The 22222-nt window shown below is 46.2% G+C and overlaps 5 protein-coding genes across 5 annotated transcripts in view; 3 read left to right on the top strand and 2 right to left on the bottom strand.

Moving 5' to 3' along the window:
- Window positions 1–2347, top strand: part of LOC144697922 (uncharacterized) — a 52494-nt gene extending 50147 nt beyond the window's left edge. The window contains 1 exon segment of the mRNA XM_078569885.1: window positions 1021–2347. Coding sequence (XP_078426011.1) covers window positions 1021–2139 — 1119 coding nt within the window. The 3' untranslated portion in view covers window positions 2140–2347.
- The window catches only part of LOC144697423 (uncharacterized), a 512621-nt gene that overhangs the window by 289069 nt on the left and 201330 nt on the right, over window positions 1–22222 (top strand). The window lies entirely within an intron of this gene.
- Window positions 3131–7226, bottom strand: LOC144697234 (uncharacterized). Its single transcript, XM_078569151.1, has one exon. The coding sequence runs from the start codon at window positions 6916–6918 to the stop codon at window positions 6325–6327; it is 594 nt and encodes a 197-aa protein (XP_078425277.1). The 5' UTR covers window positions 6919–7226; the 3' UTR covers window positions 3131–6324.
- LOC144697383 (uncharacterized) overlaps window positions 8306–22222 on the top strand; it is a 32689-nt gene continuing 18772 nt past the window's right edge. Inside the window, exons 1-2 of the mRNA XM_078569361.1 lie at window positions 8306–9726; window positions 20648–21087. Coding sequence (XP_078425487.1) covers window positions 8644–9726; window positions 20648–21087 — 1523 coding nt within the window. The 5' untranslated portion in view covers window positions 8306–8643. The remainder of the gene's footprint in view (window positions 9727–20647; window positions 21088–22222) is intronic.
- LOC144697388 (uncharacterized) overlaps window positions 14632–22222 on the bottom strand; it is a 51348-nt gene continuing 43757 nt past the window's right edge. The window contains 1 exon segment of the mRNA XM_078569367.1: window positions 14632–16062. Coding sequence (XP_078425493.1) covers window positions 14923–16062 — 1140 coding nt within the window. The 3' untranslated portion in view covers window positions 14632–14922.

Below are 22222 nucleotides of genomic sequence, written 5' to 3'. Positions count from 1 at the left end.
CCAACATCTGTGAGTAAAACACTTTCTTCTCTCCCCCTTTCCATTTCTTTTCTCATTCTGGGGGGAAATTGTTGACTTGCAGGAACTGAAGGGAAAGGAAGTGAATCCAGGGAGGGTGCAGACTCTGGAAAGGTTGGCCCAGGTCTCTCTCTCTCTCTCTCTTAAAGACATTGACATCCTTTGCTCCCTCAGCTTGACACATTTATTTGTCTGGCTAAAAGGATGGTCTCTTTCCTAATGTTCACAATTAAAGGGGTGGTTTCCCCAGGAGATGGGTGACATTTAAGGGGCCAGTAAATTAATATAGGACAGAGATATGTCTCGTGTTGTTATATGGCACATATTTTATGTAAATTATTTATGGTGCTGTATTCTTTCTGGTCTTGTAACATAGTATTGTAGCTATAGACATAGAGTCATTACAGCACAGAAGGAGTCCATTCAGCAACTCGAGTCAATGCAGACTCTATGTCGAGCAATCGAGTCTGTCCCATCAGGATATGAACCAGTGACAAAGGACCTGTCAATCAGCATGTAATTGCTCCTTCAGGAGCATTGGGAGGGTGTATATTCAGTACAGCTGAGTGAGAATGGAGAGTGTGCCTGGGATTGACTTCTGAAGAGTGAGGGGGAAGGAATGATACATAGAATCCGGATTTGTCTGTTTTGAATTTCTGTGCTGCACTGACAGTGATGCCATTTATAAACTCCTTTTACAGGGTATTCGAAGGGGACGATTGTCATTCAGAAATCTCAAACCAAATTTCATGTCAAGATCTGACAGTCGCTTGATTTATCGGGACCTGAATATCATTAGGTTTTCAATGTGGAAGGAGAAAGGAATCACTTCTGTCTGCTTTAAAAGGTACAGCAGCAAGACACACACACAGACCCAAATGAGAGTGTTCCTGTGCACTGACTGTTGTAAGAGCTTTAAACAACCTGAAAAAACATTACCCCATTCACAGTGAGGAGATACATTATACATGTTCTGTGTGGGGACAAGGCTTCAACTGAAAGTCATACCTGGAGAGACACAAGGACACACGCACCATGGAGAAACCGTGGAAATGTGAGGCCTGTGGCAAGGGATTCAGGTCCCCATCTCAGCTGGAGATTCATCAACGCAGTCACACTGGGGAGAGGCCGTTCACCTGCTTTGAGTGCGGGAAGGGATTCAGTCATTCATCTGCCCTGCTGAGACACCAGCGAGTTCACACCGGGGAGAGGCCATGCACCTGCTCTGTGTGTGGGAAGGGATTCAGTGATTCATCCACCCTGCGGACACACCAGCGAATTCACACCGGGGAAAGGCCGTTCACTTGCTCTGACTGTGGGAAGGGATTCACTCAAGCAGCCCACCTGATGACACATCAGGGTATTCACACTGGAGTGGGAACATTCACCTCCTCTGACTGTGTCGTTCAAACATCTGCCCTGCTGACACACGAGCGACTTCACACCGGGGAGAGGCCGTACCCCTGCACCGTGTGTGGGAAGCGATTCACTCAATCGTCCAGCCTGCTCATACACCATGTCACTCACACCATTGAGAGACCCTTTAAATGTTCTAACTGTGGGAGCAGCTTCAAAAGCTCTCGAGAACTGATGCTCCACCAGCGCATTCACACTGAGGAGAGACCGTTCAGCTGCTCGCACTGTGCAATGAGATTTAGTACATCATCCAGTCTGTGGAGACACCAGCGAGTACACACTGGGGAGAGGCCGTTCACCTGCTCTGAGTGTGGGAAGGGATTCAGTGATTCATCCAATCTGCTGATACACCAGCGATTTCACACTGGGGAGAGACCGTTCACCTGCACCATGTGTGGGAAGGGATTCACTCAGTTATGTGACCTGCTGACACACCAGCGAGTTCACACTGGGGAGAGGCCGTTCACCTGCACCATGTGTGGGAAGGGATTCACTAATCCATCCAACCTGCGGACACACCAGCGGGTTCACACTGGGGAGAGGCCGTTCAACTGCTGTGAGTGTGGGAAGAGATTTATTAATTCATCCAACTTGCTGACGCACCAGCGGGTTCACACCGGAGAGAGACCGTTCATGTGCCCTGTGTGTGGGATGGGATTTACTCGGTCATCCCACCTGCTGAGACACCAGCGAGTTCACAAGTAATCACAGGGGTTGGATTCTGCTGTTATGGCTGCTGTTAATCACATCCAGGACTGAACCATGTTCATTCTGACACTTGGTGAAGTGGGAGGGTCGGAGGGTTTCTTTCTGCTGGACTGGCCGGTCTCACAACTTTGCTTCCAGTGGGCTGATGCTCTTTGAGCCTGGGAGTGCACATTTCCACTGAAATGACCCACAAAAGCTGATGAAGGACATTTATTTTATCCTGGACAGTAAATAGTGTTTTTCCTACCACTACAGGTAGATCTAAAATAAATACATTTGTCTCTGTTCCATTGAGTCTACAGCACAGGGCCAGGCCAGTCGGCTCAATTGGTCTCTGTCAGTATTTATGCTCCCCATGAGCCTCCACCCACCCCTCTTCATTTCCCCCCATCAGCATATCCTTCTATTCCTTTCTCCCTCATGTATGTTTCTAGCTTCCCCTTGAATGTATTCATGTTATTCACCTCAACCACTCGCTGTGGGAGCGAGTTCCACATTCTCACCACTCGCTGGGTAAAGAGGTTTCTCATCAAATCCCTGTTGGATTATTGAACCCCTTCATCATCTTAAAGACTCCATCAGGTCACCCTTCAGTCTGCTCTTTTCTAAAGAAAAGCAGCCCCAGCCTTTCCTGAGGATTAAATGCTCTCAGTTCTGGTATTATTCTTGTGAATCTTTGTTGCCCCTTCTCCAGTGCCTCTATTTCCTTTTTCTAAATGGAGATCACAAATGTTGACAGTACTCCCAGTGTAGTCTAACCATGGTTCAAAATAAGTTGAACATAACCTCCCTGCTTTTCAATTCTATCCCGCTAGAATGGAACCCTATATCTGGGCCCCATGCTTTAGGAAAGATGTGAAGTTCTTCGAGAGGGTGCAGAGGAGATTGACGACAATGGCACCAGGGGATGCGGTGTGAAGGAGTCAAGGTCAAAGAATATGGAATTAACACAGGAAGATTAGGTTAAAAAACACTTTTGGTAAACTCACAGGAAAACATATTTGAACAGGGGTCTAAACTCACTTATTAAAACAGCAAGGTTAATTTCCTTTGCAACCAATCTGAATTAACTGATAAGAAATCCGCACACCTCAAACATGGAATTCTCTGGGTCTTGCTATGACACTCGCACACAAGCTTCAACACTAGCCCTGATAAATAAAGTCACAAAACAGATCAACAAAACTCTGGGCCTCAAGTTTTATTATCTTACTGGACACAGCACCTTGACTAAGCAACATTGACTAATATGAGTGTTACATAAAGTCCAGTTTTCAGGAATAAATTCAAAATAACATTTCCTGGAAATTGTAATAGGTGGTCCTTTTACCAACTATAGGATAGGGGTGGTCTCTGATTGATCAAATGAACATCTTCCACGTAACCGTTAATCATAAAACCCCAAAATTCATGATAAATATCTCAACCCAATCTCGAATCTTCAGCTTCATTAGATTCTCGTCGATTGACTTCAGACTTGTTCTGAACCGAGCAAATCTCACGCACTGGGGGATTAAGGTAATATCACTTTAATATTTGATGGATACCCTTACTTTCTCTGAGAACTCTTATATCTGTTACAAGTAAAGTTTGAATTTTGGACTCTCCTGTAGAAATAAGAACGAGTTCTCTTTTATTTTCTGGATTTATTTAGCTCTGCAAATTATATTCTTTGTATAATGACCAAATCACATGCTTTCTTAGTGTAATAAATTTGTGTGTAACTTTACAACTGAAATCGTCTCACATCGTCTTCTGTGTCAAACTCTCAGTGAACCCAACTCCTATTTCCTTGTTGGTTGGGGAATATTTGCTGAGGATTCTACCCGGACCCTGATAATATCCGGGACAATTCCAATCTAGTTGAAATATAATTGAAATGTAGACTATTGGGAAGAGGGTCAAATTCTTGACTGATTTCCTCCCTTTGGCTGGGGAGGTCCAGTTGGACTCAGTGACCCAATTACGTGTCCTTGAGTCTAACTCCCTCTGCCTGAAGTTGAAGGAAATGAATCGAGGGCTACATCTGATCTCATTAGCTCCAAATACAGAGCTCGGATTGTAAAACACCACAACCTATCGCCCCTGTGCTCGCTGACCTACACTGGCTCCTGGTTGAGCAACGCCCCCATTTTAAAATTCTCCTCGCTGTTTTCAGATCCCTCCACAGCCTCACCGCTATCTCCATAACCTCCACAGCCCTCCTCTGTGCTCCTCAAATTCCGGACTCTTGGTCATCCCCAATTTTAATCGCTCCGCCATTGGCGGCCGTGTCTTCAGCTGCCTGGGCACTGAGCTCGGGAATTCCCTCCCTAAACCTCTCCGCCTCTCTACCTCCCTTTCCTCCTTTAAGCCTCTCCTTAAAGCCTTCCCCTGTGACCAAGCTTTTGGGCATCTGACCTACTCTCTCCTGTGGCTCGGTGTCAAACTTTGTTTTCCAATGCTCCTGTGAAGCACCTTGGGAAGCTTGATGACATTAAAGCCCCTTTCCAAATACAAATCACTGTTATGGACAGAAGAACTTTGAATCACTGTAACTGATTCCTCCTAACATATGGGGGCAGCCACAATCTCCAAACTCATTTCAGCCATGGTTCTACAATTCAGATTATTACCTCGTTCTGCAGGGTTTGTTAAAACAAAATTACAAACTGAACATTCCATGTCTCCTGTCGACACAATTGTTGCTGTTAATTTTCAAGGATGCAGTCGTGTTCAACTTTCCTTGCTGGTCAATAAAGTGAAGCAGCTTTCGAGAATACAGAGATTCGGGCACAAGTAGGAGGAAAGGCCAATGACCCAGTGCTTTATAACCGAGAAAACGAGTTTGGAACGCAAAAGTTCAGCAAAACTGTCCCCCATCCCTAAACTCACACATACTGGTCTGAGAGAGAGAGAGAGACCTTCGGGCCAAGGGCGCCCAACAGTCTGAAAGGGAGCTCTCGTCAGTCTTTGCCCACAGCGAGTCCGGGGTTATTGGGGGAGAGAGAAGGAGAAAAAGCAGCTTGTCCGGGACAGGCCTGAGCTGGAAGTTGACAGTGGATAATGCTCCAGACCGGGAACTCTGCTCACTCGAGCTCGGAGACGCTGAACCCCAGCTGGCATCGTAGAGTTGAGTCGAGTCCACAGGGTGAAGCTGGGAGTCTTTCGATCTGCAGAACTGGCTCATAAAAATGCTGGGTCATTGAGGTTTTTATTGGGGCATCGCTCTAAGATTTTTTGAATGAACTTGTTAATCCGAACTGAAATCCACAGGCTCTGGAAGAGGATGAGTCCTCCAAATAACATTTTATTGAGGACAGTCGAAGGGGCAGAACAAACAGTTTTATGGATAAGTTATGGCGCGTCATTGTTAAATATGTCGTTAAAAATATTTGAATGTATCGGTGATCTTAAAGCAGGTGCCACGGGCAGGGGGAAAGGGGAGATCAAAGCTGCACAGTTGGCCCTCTGCACCATGCTTGCGAACTGTGCTCTCTGGAAGCCAGCTGCCAGCCGCCTGATTTCCTCCCAGTCTGCACGGATGTCCCGCCCGACCGGCCGCCTCGCCTTCCTGGCCACATGCAATCTTGGAACTGTCCCCCGCGCTTTGTGACCTTCACACGTCGCATTCGATCCCGCCCTCCTCACCCGGCAGCTCGCGATCCAGCACCGCGTCCGACACACAGTCAATACATTGCACAGTTTGAAAAGAACACATTTGACGTGTCATATGTTTCAAATCGACCTCTGAGGAGGCGGAGGTTGGAAAAAAATACAAAAAAAGGGCGGAATTCCATGATCCTAAGATTGCAATCCTGCTGAATGGCAGAAATTTCTCTCTTTTTAAATTCTTTCATGAGGGCATAACTAGCTGGGACAGCATTTATTGCCCATCTCTAGCTGGCCTTGAGAAGGTGGTGATGAGCTGCCTTCTTGAACTGCTGCAGTCCATGTGGTGTAGACACACCCACAGTGCTGTTAGGAAGGGAGTTCCAGGGTTTTAACACAGCGACACTGAAGGGTGATTTATTCACAGAGTGAAATATTACAAGTATATGCCTCCTGACTCCACTCCACACTACCTCAGTAAATGTCTCTTTATATGTGCTCAAGTAACCATCCAATCAATACACTCCACCTGTATATACTTAACTTCAATTGTTACAATTAACACCCACAGTCACAGCATCTAAAAGATCTCTAATCGGTGTGACTGCCATGGTGTCTCAGCAGGTTTGATGACTCAGTGAATGCCTTTCCACACTCAGAGCAGATGAAAGGCCTCTCCCTGGTGTGTATTCGCTGGTGTCTCCGCAGGTTCGATGAAAGAGTGAATCCCTTTCCACACTCGGAGCAAGTGAAGGACCTCTCTTGAGTGTGAACCCGTTGGTGTCTCGCGAGGCTGGAGAAATCCCCGAATCCATTGCCACACTGAGAGCAGGTGAACGGCTTCTCTCCAGTGTGAACTCGCTGGTGTGTCAGCAGATGGGTTGACCGAGTAAATCCCTTCCCACACACAGAGCAGGGGAATGGCCTCTCTCCAGTGTGAACTATCTGATGTCGCAGCATAGTTGAAAACTGAGTGAATCCTTTCCCACAGACGGAGCAGGTGAACGGTCTCTCCCCGGTGTGAACTTGCTGGTGTCTCAGCAGCTCTGATGACCGAGTGAATCCCTTCCCACACACAGAGCAGATGAACGGCCTCTCCCCGGTGTGACTGCGCCGATGAGTTTCCAGCTCAGACGGGGCTTTGAATCCCTTCCCACAGTCCCCACATTTCCATGGTTTCTCCATGGTGTGAGTGTCCTTGTGTCTCTCCAGGTTCCACAATTAGATGAAGCCTCGTCCTCACACAGAACAAGTGTACAGTCTCTCCCCGCTATAAATGGCAGTGTGTTTTCAGTCTGGTTAAAGCTCATTCCACAGTCAGTGCAGTGGAAACACTCTCACTCCGTATCACAATTCTTTTTAGAGAGAGGCCTGAGCCAACCTTTCCAGAGTCTGCACCCTCCCTGGATTCACTTCCTTTCCCTTCAGTTCCTGCAAGTCAACAATTTCCCCCCAGAATGAGAAAAGAAATGCAAAGGGGGAAACATTGTTTTACTCACAGATGTTGCCCAGAGGAGGAAGTTTCAGTCTGAAGCTCATTGTCCAACTTCCGCATTGTGACGTCCACAATGGAACCCTGCCTGAATCAGCCAATAGGAATCACCCTGCTCCGCGGTGACGTCCTCGGTTTCCAGTCTGCAGGCCAGCCGCGCGGACACGGGAGCCTCGCCCCCACCCATTGTTCCCCTTCCCCCTCCCCCTCCTCGAGCCAAGGTTTCCAGGCAACCGGCTGACGGCTCCGGCCAGAGCGAGAAGCCGCTCGGAAAACTCGGGAGGGGAAGCTGCGCATGTGCGGGGGAGAGCCCGCCCCTTCCCTTCATGCTGAGGGTTTGACCAATGGGAAGAGTTGGAGGACCGGAAGGCCTATGGTCCTCCAGCCAATCAGAGCGCGGGCTTTGTGTGAATTAAGATTGAGCTTCACACAGACTAAAACTTCCTCCTGTGTCCAACATCTGTGAGTAAAACACTTTCTTTTCTCCCCCTTTCTATTTTTTTTCTCATTCTGGGGGGAAATTGTTGACTTGCAGGAACTGAAGGGAAAGGAAGTGAATCCAGGGAGGGTGCAGACTCTGGAAAGGTTGGCCCAGGTCTCTCTCTCTTAAAGACATTGACATCCTTTGCTCCCTCAGCTTGACATATTTATTTGTCTGGCTAAAAGGATGGTCTCTTTCCTAATGTTCACAATTAAAGGGGTGGTTTCCCCAGGAGATGGCTGACATTTAATTAATATAGGACAGAGATATGTCTAGTGTTGTGATATGGTACATATTAGATATATTGTTTATGGTTTTGTAATAAAACACATTTATTATTATTTCTAGTTTTGTAATATAGTACTATAGCTACATTAGTTATTTCAAGTCACAGAGTCATTACGACAGAGGGAGCCCATTCAGCAACCCGCATCTATGCCGACTCTATAGAGCAATCCAGACGTATTTCCATTCAGTGGGCAGCTCAAAGAAGATAGGAAAGAATGTTCCATCAAAACTAGAATTGTCTGTTCTGAATTTCTATCCTGTACTGACAGTGTTGACTTTTGTAAACTTCTTTTACAGGGGGAGGATTTACAAGCAGAAATCTGAAATCAAACATCACATCAAGACCTGGCAGAGTCACTCAATTCATGGGAACTGAATATGATCAACATTTGAATCTAGAGTGAGAGATGTTTGTCTGTTCTGTGTGCTTCAGAGGATTTTAAACGTCAGTGCGACTGGAAAAAGCACCGAGACACACTCACCTGAGTGAGAGTGTTTCCAGTGCACTAACTGTGGAAAGAGCTTTAACCAATTACATAGCCTGAAAAATAGTCTGACCATTCACAGCGGAGAGAGACTGTTCAGTTGTTCTGTGTGGACACGCTACAGCTGATTATCAAACCTGGAGAGTCTCGAGGACATCCACACCATGGAGAAACCGTGGAAATGTGGGGACTGTGGGAAGGGATTTCACTTCCCATCTGAGCTGGAAACTCATCGACGCAGTCACACTGGGGAGAGGCCATTCACCTGCTCAGAATGTGGGAAGGGATTCAGTGGTTCATCTCACCTGCAGAGGCACCAGCGAGTTCACACCAGGGAGACACCATTCACTTGCTCGGAGTGTGGGAAGGCATTCAGTGATTCATCCCACCTGCAAACACACCAGCGAGCTCACACAAAGGAGAGGCCGTTCACCTGCCCTGAGTGCGGGAAGGGATTCATTCATTTATTCCACATGCGGAGGCATCAGCGAGTTCACACCAGGGAGAAGCTGTTCACCTGCTCTGAGTGCGGGAAGGGATTCAGTGATTCATCCACCCTGCGGGGGCACCAGCGAGTTCACTTTGGGGAGAGACCCTACATCTGCTCAGAGTGTGGGAAGGGATTCACTCGGTTATCTAGCCTGCAGATCCACCAGCGAGTTCACACCGGGGAGAGGCCGTTCACCTGCACTGAGTGTGGGATGGGGTTCACTCAGTTATCCAGCCTGTTGAGACACCATGTCACTCACACAAATGAGAGAGCTTTTAAATGCTCTGACTGTGGGAGTGGCTTCAAAAGCTCTCAGGTGCTGATGGCCCACCAGCGCATTCACACTGAGGAGAGACCTTTCCGCTGCTCTCACTGCGCAAAGAGGTTTAGAACGTCATCCGACTTGCTGAGACACCAGCGAGTTCACACCGGGGAGAGGCCGTTCACCTGCCCCGTGTGTGGGAAGAGATTCAGTCATTCTTCCAACCTGCTGGCACACCAGCGGGTTCACACCGGGAAGTGGCCATTCATGTGCTCCGTGTGTGGGAAGGGATTCAGTCATTCATCCACCCTGTTGACACACCAGCGCGTTCACACTGGGGAGAGGCCGTTCACCTGCTCAGAGTGTGGGAAGGGATTCACTCAGTCATCCCATCTGCAGACACACAAGCGGGTTCACACTGGAGAGAGGCCGTTCGCTTGTTCCGTGTGTGGGAAGGGATTTACTCATTTATCCTGCCTGCGGAGACATCAGCGAGTTCACAAGTGATTCCAGAGGTTGGATTCTGCTGTTATTGCTGCTGTTAATCACATCCAGGACTGAACCATGTCCATGCTGACAGTTGGTGAAGTGGGAGGGTCGGAGTGTTTCTTTCTACTGGACTGGGCAGTCTCATGACTTTGCTTCCAGTGGCTGATGCTCTTTGAGCCTGGGAGTGCACAATTCCACTGAAATAATCCACAAAAGCTGATGAACGACATTTATTTTATCCTGGAGAGTAAATAGTGTTTTTCCTACCACTACAGGTAGATCTAAAATAAATACATTTGTTTCTGTTCCATTGAGTCCACAGCACAGGGCCAGGACATGCGGCTCAATTGGTCTCTGTCAGTATTTATGCTCCACATGAGCCTCCACCCACCCCTCTTCATCTCCCCCCATCAGCATATCCTTCTATTCCTTTCTCCCTCATGTATGTATCTAGCTTCTCCTTAAATGTATTCATGCTGTTCACCTCAACCACTCGCTGTGGTAGCGACTTCCACATTCTCACCACTCGCTGGGTAAAGAGGTTTGTCATGAAATCCCTATTAGATTATTGAACCCCTTCATAATCTTAAAGACTCCATCAGGTCACCCTTCAGTCCTCTCTTTTCCAGAGAAAAGCAGCCCCAGCCTTTCCTGAGGGTTAAATGCTCTCAGTTCTGGTATTATTCTTGTGAATCTTTGTTGCCCCTTCTCCAGTGCCTCTATTTCCTTTTTCTAAATGGAGATGACGACTGTTGACAGTACTCCCAGTGTAGTCTAACCATGGTTCAAAACAAGTTAAACATCACCTCCCTGCTTTTCAATTCTATCCCTCTAGAATGGAACCCTATATCTGGGCCCCACACTTTAGGAAAGATGTGAACCTTATAGAGGGTGCAGAGGAGATTTACGAGAATGGCACCAGGGATGAGGGACTTCAGTTAGTTGGAGAGACTGGAGCAGCTGAAAATGTTTTCTTTCGATCACAGAGTCACCAAGGCAGAGGATGGCAATGTTGGAAATGCAGGTCCCTTTAAGAGTAAACAGGACAAGTTTCAGGGTGAGTTGAGAGCAGGTGTTGCTCAGTGAAGCCTGTACTTAAGAGCTGGGGGTGGGTGGGGTGTGCTGCTTCTGCAGGAGAGGATCGGGAAGGGAAGAGTGGAAACTGGTATTTGTCCTGAACTATAGTTTATCAATAAAACAGTTGTGAATCACAGAATGTCTTCTGCTGCCTGATTCAGTCAATGGATGTCCGCCTGTAGAACAGAGGAGGCCATTCAGCCCATCGAGTCCATGCCAGTTCTCTGCAGAGCAAACCAGTCAGACCTATTGCCCCATTCTCTCCCCATGGCCCTGCAAGTTTATTTCCCCCAACTGCCCGTCCAATTCCATTTTGAAACTGTTCACCGTCTCTGCTGCCACCCCCCTCATAGGCAGCGAGTTCCAGGTCATTACCACTCGCTGTGTAAAAACGTTCCTCCTCACATCCCCCCCCCCCGCATCTTTTTATTTGAATTCATTCATGAGATGTGGGTGTCGTTGGCTGGGCCAGCATTTTTTGCCCATCCCTAATTGCCCCTTGAGAAGGTGGTGTTGAGCTGCCTTCTTGAACCGCTGCAGTCCATGTGGTGTAGGTACACCCACAGTGCTGTTAGGGAGGGAGTTCCAGGATTTGACCCAGTGACAGTGAGGGAACAGTGATGTAGATATATCTCCCGTACAAAACCTTAAATCTGTGTCCCCATCGTCCTTGTACCATCAGCGAATGGGAACAGCTTTTCTTTGTCCACCTTATCTAAACCTGTCATAATCTTGTACACCTCTATCAAATCTCCCCTCAACCTCCTTTGCTCCAAGCAGAACAACCCCAGCTTCTCCAACCTAACCTTGTGGTTAAAATCCCTCATCCCTGGAACCATTCTGGTAAATCTCCTCTCCACCCTCTCAGGGACCCTCACATCCTTCCTAAAGTGTGGTGACCAGAACTGGACTCAATGCTCTAGTTCTGGCCTAACCAGAGCTTTATAAAGGCTCAGCATAACTTCCCTGCTTTTGTCCCCAGATCCCTCTATTTCTGAAGCCCAAGATCCCATGTGCTCCAAACAGGAATATTGAACCTTTCTGCTTGAACATTAAAACCATTTTAACAACATTCTTAAAATGGCTAAAGAAGATTTTGACCAATGAAGGAACGACACAAAAAGAAGCCATTTGGAACTTGCTGTCTCAAAAAGAGAATCCAAAATGTTTGAGTCTGGGAAATGAACATAAAAATGAAACTCCAGCTCCAACTGAGCAAGAGGAAGACAGTTTCAATGTGAAATTGACCAGGACATTCTCTTTGGATTGAAACAATGGAGAAACGACAAACATGGAAGAAAATAAAGTTCAAAAGGTGAACTCTGAACAGACTGTTTTAAAAACTGAAGCTGAAAATTCACATATGAACAGCAATGAGGTCTCTCCTCTTGCAGAAGGAGCTTTGGACTATAATTATTGTAAGAAGAAAACTTTCAGAAAACATTGCAAGATGTAATATTTTACACCTTCAGTGGGCTGTTAGTTCTGGACATGGAATTCAACAGTGTGCTGTTATCAAGATAGACTTGTGAACCTGAAGCAGACAATGGAGGGATTATTATGTCTATTGCTGGTTGTAAGATAGTTAAACATAGGAAAATATAGGCTTCAGGGTCAGGAGTTGGCCATTTGGCCCCTCGAGCCTGTTCCACCATTTGATAAGATCATGGCTGCTGTTAAGATGTACAGCAGGTTGTAAGTTGTCATATTCTGAATGGGATATTACGAGTGTGATACATTTCCATTTCTTCCTGGGGAAGATGTTGTGAATATCTAGTTTCATCATTCGTGTTTCAGGAATATAAAGCTTTGTTTGGGAATTGGGTTTTTAAAAAAATTAAGATAAATGGAAATCCTGGGTTGAGAATCTGACAAAAACACCCTAATGGAATTGACAATCACAAGGCGTGGCCCAGGGTGACTTAAGAAGTCAAAGCTTGAAGGGTAAAAACTGTAAAAGGGCAGGTGGGCTCTTTTAGCTGGAGACCTGGAGACATAGGGTCTGACAATTATTGTCCTGTCTTTGTGAGAGAGGTGAATTCTTCATGCAGACCTCAGGGCCAAAAGGTTTGGCTTTGAAGCTAAAAGTTAATTAATGTCAACATCTATTGGACATCCCAACTGGTGTCTGTTACCATCGGGATAAGTGATTTGAGGGTGGAGCCTTGGTTGGAATTCTGGCAGGCAGTCTACTGGTCACAAGGAAGCAGCTAGCTGTGGGAGCAGGAGCTGTGAACCAACTGTGGGACTAGAAGCCGAGAGGGCCATCAGGAACCAGGGGTGTACCCTAATGTTTAAATCCCTCAGCAAGAAGGTAGTGAAGCCCTCGCTTGAACTGAGGAATCCACAGTTTACAGGTCTGAAAGGAAAGTTGGGGGGTAGTTTCTTAGCCTAAAGTTAATGGAAGAACCCCCATAAAATGGTGAAGCTTGGAGATTAGCTGGAATACTGAGGAGAATTAAAGTGAATTCTGGACAGCTTTGACATCCCTTTGGGATGGTCCCAGGAACAGAAGCGAATGAACCTTCAAGATATCGTTAAGTATAAGGGAACTCTTGGGGGCAAGTTAAAAAGTAGAACTGGGTTTACAGCATGAGTTAAGTTCGTAGTGCTGGTTTTTAATATTCTTTTGTTCTTTATATATACAGTAAAGTTTGTTTTTGTTTGAAAATGTGAACCTTGTGGTGTAATTCTTTCAGTTATCACTGGGTGTTCGAATTTCTCTTTAAACATTAACGGTCCGGACCAGGATCGTAACAATACGCACAAACAATCTGCAAGACAATTTGCTTTTTGTTCTCTCTGATTCTTATTATTGATGCCATTAATCCTTCTCAAACACTCTGATTAGAAACATCAGGTATTGTTAAGGGGAGACGATAATGTCCTGACTGAGTCAACTGCAGATCCACTGACTTTCCAAAAACAGTTGCCTTATCTTGCTCCATGTCCAGTTGCATTTGTGCCTTTGTCATGGAAGGTCTACTCAACAGTAAGGGTATCTCAATGGAGGCTACACCAGTCCTGATAAAGTGGCTGACTCCAGCTATTTTGCAAAAATCCCCACTCTTTTTAGTGACTTCAATGTGTTCACATCACCAAACAAAGACAAGGCGAACTTTCACACTCCTTGTGTCAATCCTCATTACGAGGTGAATCTGGATAACATTTTCACCAACTGATCCACTTACTATCGAGGTGCAGCCACTGTCTAACACAGCACAGTTGAATGAGTCTGTGACTAACACACTCATCACTGGAGCAAATCTCCTTGTGACTACTACAATTCCTTCAGAGCGATCATCATCATCATCTTCAGCCTCAGAATTCTCTGTATCATGTGTTACTTCGAAGACCCTTATTTTCCACTTTGGGCAGTTCATCACGTAATGATATTTTGAGTCAGACCTGAAACACCTGCTAATTATTCCCTGGTCATTCCTGGGGTTCATTCACCTATTAGTGCTGTTCCAATCCTGTCTTTTGTTGTGATATCCAGATCTGCTAAAGATGTTTTCACTCTCATTCGAAACCTGTCAAAGTCCAACTATGCTTCATAGGCATCCAATAGATCATCTTTCTTGTAAATCTCATCAGTGAACCCGAATAAAAGATTCAAACCTTCATCAGTATCCAACTCACGGGCATCCAGCTCACTAAATACTTTGCTTCTGATGCCAAGACCAGACCTTGTTTCCTCCTTGGTAGGGACGTAACCCGTGTCCAAAAATCCACTTCATTCTTCCACTGGTCGTGTGGCTCAGACTCCGAGAACATCAGCGGGTAATCAGACCCTGACAATTTCCACTTGCTTTCAGCCATTTCTCACAAAAGCTACTCAGATTGTAAGCTTCTGTCTGAAATTTTATTTTCCTTTAGTTTCCAACCTCCACCATTAGACAAGCATTCTCCATTACCATGTTATAATCCTGACAGCCTGATGGTGAAGGAGGAAACTGGAGCCAGTCCTTACTCGGTATAGATTTATTCAGCGAGTGAAACATTACAGGTACATACCTCCTGACTTGAATCCACTCTATGTCAGTAAGGGTCTCTTTATATGTGCTCAAGTAACTATCCAATCCATGATGTCCACCTGTATATACTTAACCTCAATTCACACAATTAACAGCCACAGTCAGAGCATCTAAAAGGTCTCTAATTGGTGTGACAGTCATGGTGTCTCAGCAGCTCAGATGAACAAGTGAATCTCTTCCCACACTCAGAGCAGGTGAACGGCCTCTCCCTGCTGTGAATTTGCTGATGTGTCTGCAGGTGGGATGAGTGAGTGAATCCCTTCCCACACTCAGTGCAGGTGAATGGCTTCTCCCTGGTGTGAACTCGCTGGTGTCTCAGCAGGGTAGATGAATCACTGAATCCCTTCCCACACTCAGAGCAGATGAATGGCTTCTCCCCGGTGTGAACTCGCTGGTGCACCAGCACATGGGATGACCGAGTGAATCCCTTCCCACACTGAGAGCAGGTGAACGGCCTCTCCCCGGTGTGAACACGCTGGTGTGTCTGCAGGTGGGATGACCGAGTGAATCCCTTCCCGCACTCAGAGCAGGTGAATGGCCTCTCTCCGGTGTGAACTCGCTGGTGTGTCTGCAGGGTGGATGACCGAGGGAATCCCTTCCCACACACGTAACAGGTGAACGGCCTATCCCCAGTGTGTAGCCGCTGGTGAGCCAGCAGGTCGCTTGACCGAGTGAATCTCTTCCCACATTCAGAACAGACAAGCCAGTCCCCGGTGTGAACTCGCTGGTGTGTCAGCAGGTAGGATGACCGAGTGAATCCCTTCCCACACTCAGAGCAGGTGAATGGCCTCTCTCCACTGTGAACTCGCTTGTGCATCAGCAGGGGTGATGAATCACTAAATCCCTTCCCACACACAGGGCAGGTGAACGGCCTCTCCCCAGAATGAACTCGCTGGTGTCTCCGCAGGTGGGATGAGTTACTGAATCTCTTCCCACATTCAGAACAGGTGAACGGTCTCTCCCCAGTGTGAATTCGGTGGTGTGACTGCAGGCTGGATAAGTGGCTGAATCCCTTCCCACACTCAGGGCAGGCGAACGGCCTCTCCCCAGTGTGAATTCGCTGGTGCGTCTGCAGTTGAGATGACTGAGTGAATCCCTTCCCACACTCAGAGCAGGCGAACGGCCTCTCCCCGGTGTGACTGCGCCAATGAATTTCCAACGCAGATGGGGTTTTGAATCCCTTCCCACAGTCCCCACATTTCCACGGTTTCTCCATGGTGCGCGTGTCCTTGTGTCTCTCCAGGTTCTCTGATCAATTGAAGCCTCGTCCTCACACAGAACACGTGTACAGTCTCTCGCCGCTGTGAATGGTGATGTTTTTCTCAAGCTGAGAAACTGGTTAAAGCTCTTTCCACAGTCACTGCACTGGAACACTCTCACTCGGGTATGTGTGTCTCGATGCTTTTCCAGACCCCTGATGTTTAAAACCTTTTGAAGCAGACAGAGCAGACAAACATTTCTCCTTCTAGATTCAAAGGCCGGTGATATTCAGCTCCCGATGAATTGAGTGAATGTCAGATCTTGACGCGACATTTAGTTTGAGGTTTCTGTCTGCAAATCCTCCCTTTCTAATATCCTGTAAAAGGAGTTTACAAAAGTTGTCACTCAGTAGAGGATAGAAATTCAGAGCAGACAATTTTAGTTCCTGCAGAACATTCTTTCCTCTCTCCTTCCCCAAAAGCTGTAAATATCCATCTCACACACTCTCCCTCCCTTCTCACAGTGCTGTACCTGATACACACCCAACAGCATTGAACTAAAAATGGGTGTAATGCACAGGACTCTATTACATGATTAGAGATACATTGTGCGGTGGGGAAGAACTTTATTTCAACAGCCAGTGGTGATGACCTGGAACCCACTGCCTCTGAGGGTGGTGGTTCCAGAGACGATCAATAACTTCAAAATGAAATTGAATTGATACTTGAAGGAAATTAACATGCAGCGGAATAGGGATGTAGAAGGGGAAAGGGATAGACTGGATTACTCTACAGAGAGTTGGTATGGACTCAAGTTGTCAAATGGACTCCTTCTATGTCATAATGACTCTATCACTAGAAATATATTAGGTAGCTACAGTACTGTCCTCCAAGACTAGAAGGATAACAAATGAACTTTATGACAAAACTACAAAACTATACATAATATATCTAAAGTGTCTCCCTTTACGAAAGTGTAATAATTTTCATAATATTATTCTGGTTTATTGTCAAGTAGGTTTATGGGTGTGAGTGTGGGTAGTTGTCTCTGTGTGAGTTAATTATATTTGGAGTCAGGGGGACTGCCAGCTTGAAATTATCGAAAGAGATTAGGTGCAGAAGTGTACTTGAAATGCTAATGAGTAAACATCAATGGGGTCTTAGCATGTAAGGTGTGAAGGGAATTTGCATTTTTAGATAAGTGCAGCAGTTGTTTGGATTTCAAAGGGATGTTAGGATCTTTACAACTAGCCAGATAAGCAAGGCTAAGCAGTGTGTTTATTTTTCCCAAAGGCTACTGACAATATTGGCAACATGAAAGATTTCTATAGTATGGGAAAGGTAAAGTTCCAAAGACCTATGGAACAATGGAATTTACATGTTAAAGAGAGAGAAACATCTATAAAGGAGAATGAAAGGCTATGTTGGGGGACCATGTAAAATCTAGCAGGAGTGTGTGAAACAGCCTTCGGGATGCCTCCACCCATTTGTGCATAAGTCTACTGTGTCCAGAAACTAAAGTTGAAGACAAGCTTTTGGAATTCCACTGTCAAGTGGGTACTGTGGTAACTTGCTGGCTTATTATGGATTGTTGCCTTAAAGGGGGTGTGTAATTTAGAGTCAGATTAATTAGGAATTTTAGGATATGTTATAGTATTAAGTAATTGTAGTCTTATGTATGTGCTTGAAATCTTTTCTTTAGTCAATAAATATTTTAATTTCATTTTTAAAATCTCTAAAGGTCTTAGGGGACTCCTTGTTTCTGAATTCAGTGCACACATCTTCTTGCAATAAAAACTGCAAAACAGTTGTGATAGCGTGGCCAAGTTTCCCTTGTGGATTTGGTCCACCTGGCAGACATCGTCTGCCATTGTCATTACACCCCTTTCACAATATTAGACATATCTTTGTCCTTTATTGCTACATTATCCAGGGGGCAGAACTCCTATGAAATAAAATAAGAGACACGTCAGATGTGGGGCTGGAGGCATAAGTGGTGGTCGGATGCTGAGTTGGTGGTGTTTGGGTGTCAAAATGACAGGGACTGGGGAGAAGGGGGTCTTGAGACAATAATAGTGGGAGGGGTGGGATTTAAAATCAACTAAAACTTACAAATGATCTGGCTCAGTTAAACCATCATCGTCTCTCTGCTGGCCGACTCACTCACTTGCAATCGCACTCGAATCACTCAAAATCACCCTGCAAACTCCCAGGATCAGGTTCCCACAGGCTGTCCTAGAAATACAGGACAAAAGGCAAAATAAGGAGCAATCCCTTAAAATACAGGACAGTTAAACACCCTGATATTGTCCCCTTAAATGTCAGCCATCTCCTGGGGAAACCACCCCTTTAATTGTGAACATTAGGAAAGAGACCATCCTTTTAGCCAGACAAATAAATGTGTCAGGCTGAGGGAGCAAAGGATGTCAATGTCTTTAAGAGAGAGAGAGACCTGGGCCAATCTTTCCAGAGTCTGCACCCTCCCTGGATTCACTTCCTTTCCCTTCAGTTCCTGCAAGTCAACAATTTCCCCCCAGAATGAGAAAAGAAATGGAAAGGGGGAGAAAAGAAAGTGTTTTACTCACAGATGTTGGACACAGGAGGAAGTTTTAGTCTGTGTGAAGCTTAACCTTCATTCACACAAAGCCCGCGCCCTGATTGGCTGGAGGACCAGAGTCCTTCCGGTCCTCCAACTCTTCCCATTGGTCAAACCCTCAGCATGACGGGAAAGGGCGGGCACATGCGCAGTTTCCCCCTCCCGAGTCCCCCGAGCGGCTTCTCGCACTGGCCGGAGCCGTCAGCCGGTTGCCTGGAAACCTTGGCTCGAGAAGGTGGAGGGGGAGGGGGAACAATGGGTGGGGGCGGGGCTCCCGTGTCCGCGCTCCTGACCTGCAGACTGGAACCCGATGACGTCATCGCGGAGCAGAGTGATTCCTATTGGCTGATTCAGGCAGGGTTCCATTGTGGACGTCACAATGCGGAAGTTGGACAATGAGCTTCAGACTAAAACTTCCTCCTGTGTCCAACATCTGTGAGTAAAACACTTTCTTTTCTCCCCCTTTGCATTTCTTTTCTCATTCTGGGGGGAAATTGTTGACTTGCAGGAATTGAAGGGAAAGGAAGTGAATCCAGGGAGGGTGCAGACTCTGGAAAGGTTGGCCCAGGTCTCTCTATCTCTCTTAAAGTCATTGATATCCTTTCCTCCCTCAGCTTGTCGCATTTATTTGTCTGGCTAAAAGGATGGTCTCTTTCCTAATGTTCACAATTAAAGGGGTGGTTTCCCCAGGAGATGGCTGACATTCAATGGGACAGTAAATTAATATAGGACAGAGATAAGTCTAGTGTTGTTAATTGGTACACATTAGATATATTATTTACAGTTCTGTATTACAGTATATTTATTATTTCTGCTCTCATAACATAGTTCTATGGCCACTTTATATATTTGCAATCATAGAGTCATCAAGGCATAGTTGGATTCCATTCAGCAACTCGAGTCCATGCTGACTACCTGTTGAGCAATTTAGTCAATCCCATTCACCCTGTTCCCCATAACCCTGCAAGTTTATTTCCTTCAAGCGCCCATCAAATTTCATTTTTAAATTATTGATTGGCTCCACTTCCATCGCCCACAAAGGCGGAGTTCCAGGTCATGATCACTCACTGTGTAAAGTCCTTCCTTTCATTGCCCCTGTAACTGAACCAAGTGATACAGTACTGTAAATTACACACATTTCTAGTCCAATAATATGGAAATATTTACATTAGATATTTACATTAGCCCAATGAAGATGCATGAAGATTGTCAGGTCTCTTGGTTCCTAGATAATAAGTGGTGAGCATGGCTCTGGCGATCAGCATGAATTGGCACCTTTAGGAGAATTGGGAGGGTGTATATTAGGTACAGCAGAGTAAGAATGGAGGGAGAGTGTGTGGGATGGAGATTTACAGCTCTTGGGGAATGAGTGAGGAAATAATGTTCCACAGAAACTAGAATTGCCTGTTCCGAATTTCTATCCTGTACTAACAGTGATATATTTTGTGAACTCCTTTACAGAATATTAGAAGGGGAGGATTTGCAGACAGAAATCTCAAACCGAACATCACATCAAGATCTGACAGAGTCACTCGAATCATGAAGACCTGAATATCATCGACCTTTGAATCTAGAAGGAGAAATTTTTATCTGTCCTGTCAAGTTCAAAAGGTTTTAAACATCAGTGTGTCTAGAAAAGCACCAGGGGACGCACACCCGAGACACAAACATCCGAGACACACACCCCCGAGACACACACACCTGAGTGCACCGTTCACATCAGGGAGACACCGTCGATGAAGCTTCAACTGATCAACACACACAAGGACGTTCACACCATGGAGAAACCGTGGAAATGTGGGGACTGTGGGAAGCGATACCACATCCCGTCTGAACTGGAAATTCATCAACGCATCCACACCGGGGAGAGGCCATTCATGTGCTCTGAGTGTGGGAAGGGATTCACCAAGTCATCCAGCCTATTGACGCACCAGCGAGTTCACACCGGAGAAAGGCCATTCATCTGCTACGAGTGTAGGAAAGGATTCGGTGATTCTTATAGCCTCCTGACTCACCAGCGAGTTCACACCGGGGAAAGGCCATTCACCTGCTCTGAGTGTGGCAAGGGATTCACTCAGCTATCCAACCTGCAGACACACCAGCGAGTTCACAATGGAGAGAGGCCATTCAGCTGCCCTGTGTGTGCGAACAGATTCACTCAGTTATCTAGCCTGCTAACACACCAGCGAGTTCACACAGGTGAGAGGCCATTCACCTGCTCTGAATGTGGGAAGGAATTCACTCGGTCATCCCACCTTCTGACGCACCAGCGAGTTCACAATGGGGAGAGGCCGTTCACCTGCACTGTTTGTAGGAAGGGATTCACCGATTCATCCAACCTGCTGAGGCACCAGCGAGTTCACACCGGGGAGAGGCCATTCACCTGCTCTGAGTGTGGGAAGGGATTCACTCGGCCATCCTATCTGCTGAGACACCAGCGAGTTCACACCGGGGAGAGGTCGTTCACCTGATGATTGTGTGGGAAGCGAATTACTTAGTTATCTGAACTGCTAAGACACCAGCGAGTTCACAAGTAATCACAGGGGTTGGATTCTGCAGTTGTTGCTGCTGTTAATCACATCCAGGACTGAACCATGTTCATTCTGACACTTGGTGAAGTGGGAGGGTCGGAGGGTTTCTTTCTGCTGGACTGGCCGGTCTCACAACTTTGCTTCCAGTGGCTGATGCTCTTTGAGCCTGGGAGTGCACATTTCCACTGAAATGATCTACAAAAGCTGATGAAGTACATTTATTTTATCCTGGATGGTAAATAGTCTTTTTCCTACCACGACAGGTGGATCTAAAATAAATACATTTGTCTCTGTTCCATTGAGTCTACAGCACAGGGCCAGGCCAGTCAGCTCAATTGGTCTCTGTCAGTATTTATGCTCCACATGAGCCTCCACCCACCCCTCTTCATCTCCCCCCATCAGCATATCCTTCTATTCCTTTCTCCCTCATGTATGTATCTAGCTTCCCCTTAAACGTATTCATGCTATTCACCTCAACCACTCGCTGTGGGAACGAGTTCCACATTCTCACCACTTGCTGGGTAAAGAGGTTTCTCATGAAATCCCTATTGGATTATTTAACCCCTTCATCATCTTAAAGACTTCCATCAGGTCACCCTTCAGTCTTCTCTTTTCTAGAGAAAAGCAGCCCCAGCCTTTCCTGAGGGTTTAATGCTCTCAGTTCTGGTATTATTCTTGTGAATCTTTGTTGCCCCTTCTCCAGTGCCTCTATTTCCTTTTTCTAAATGGAGATCACATACGTTGACAGTACTCCCAGTGTAGTTTAACCATGGTTTAAAACAAGTTGAACATAACCTCCCTGCTTTTCAATTCTATCACTCTAGAATGGAACCCACACTGTGCCCCACACTTTAGGAAAGATGTGAAATTCTTAGAGAGGGTGCAGAGGAGATTTACGAGAATGGCACCAGGGATGAAGGGACTTGGAAGCAGATTCATTCATGGTTTTCAACAGAGGATTGGATCATTATCTGAAGAGGAGAAATTTGCAGGGTTATGGGGAAAAGACTGGGGGTGTGGCTCTGGGTGAGTTGCTCTTGCAGAGAACTGGCACAGACACAA

This window comes from Cetorhinus maximus, chromosome 23 (assembly GCF_964194155.1).
Source record: "Cetorhinus maximus chromosome 23, sCetMax3.hap1.1, whole genome shotgun sequence".
Taxonomy (NCBI): Eukaryota; Metazoa; Chordata; class Chondrichthyes; order Lamniformes; family Cetorhinidae; genus Cetorhinus; species Cetorhinus maximus.
Note: the sequence above shows the minus strand (reverse complement) of the source record. Positions and strands in the feature narration are given on the sequence as shown.

Bases quoted from the DNA above. Each gene is read 5' to 3' on its own strand.
- LOC144697234 (XM_078569151.1), bottom strand. From the start codon at position 6,918: ATGGAGAAACCATGGAAATGTGGGGACTGTGGGAAGGGATTCAAAGCC.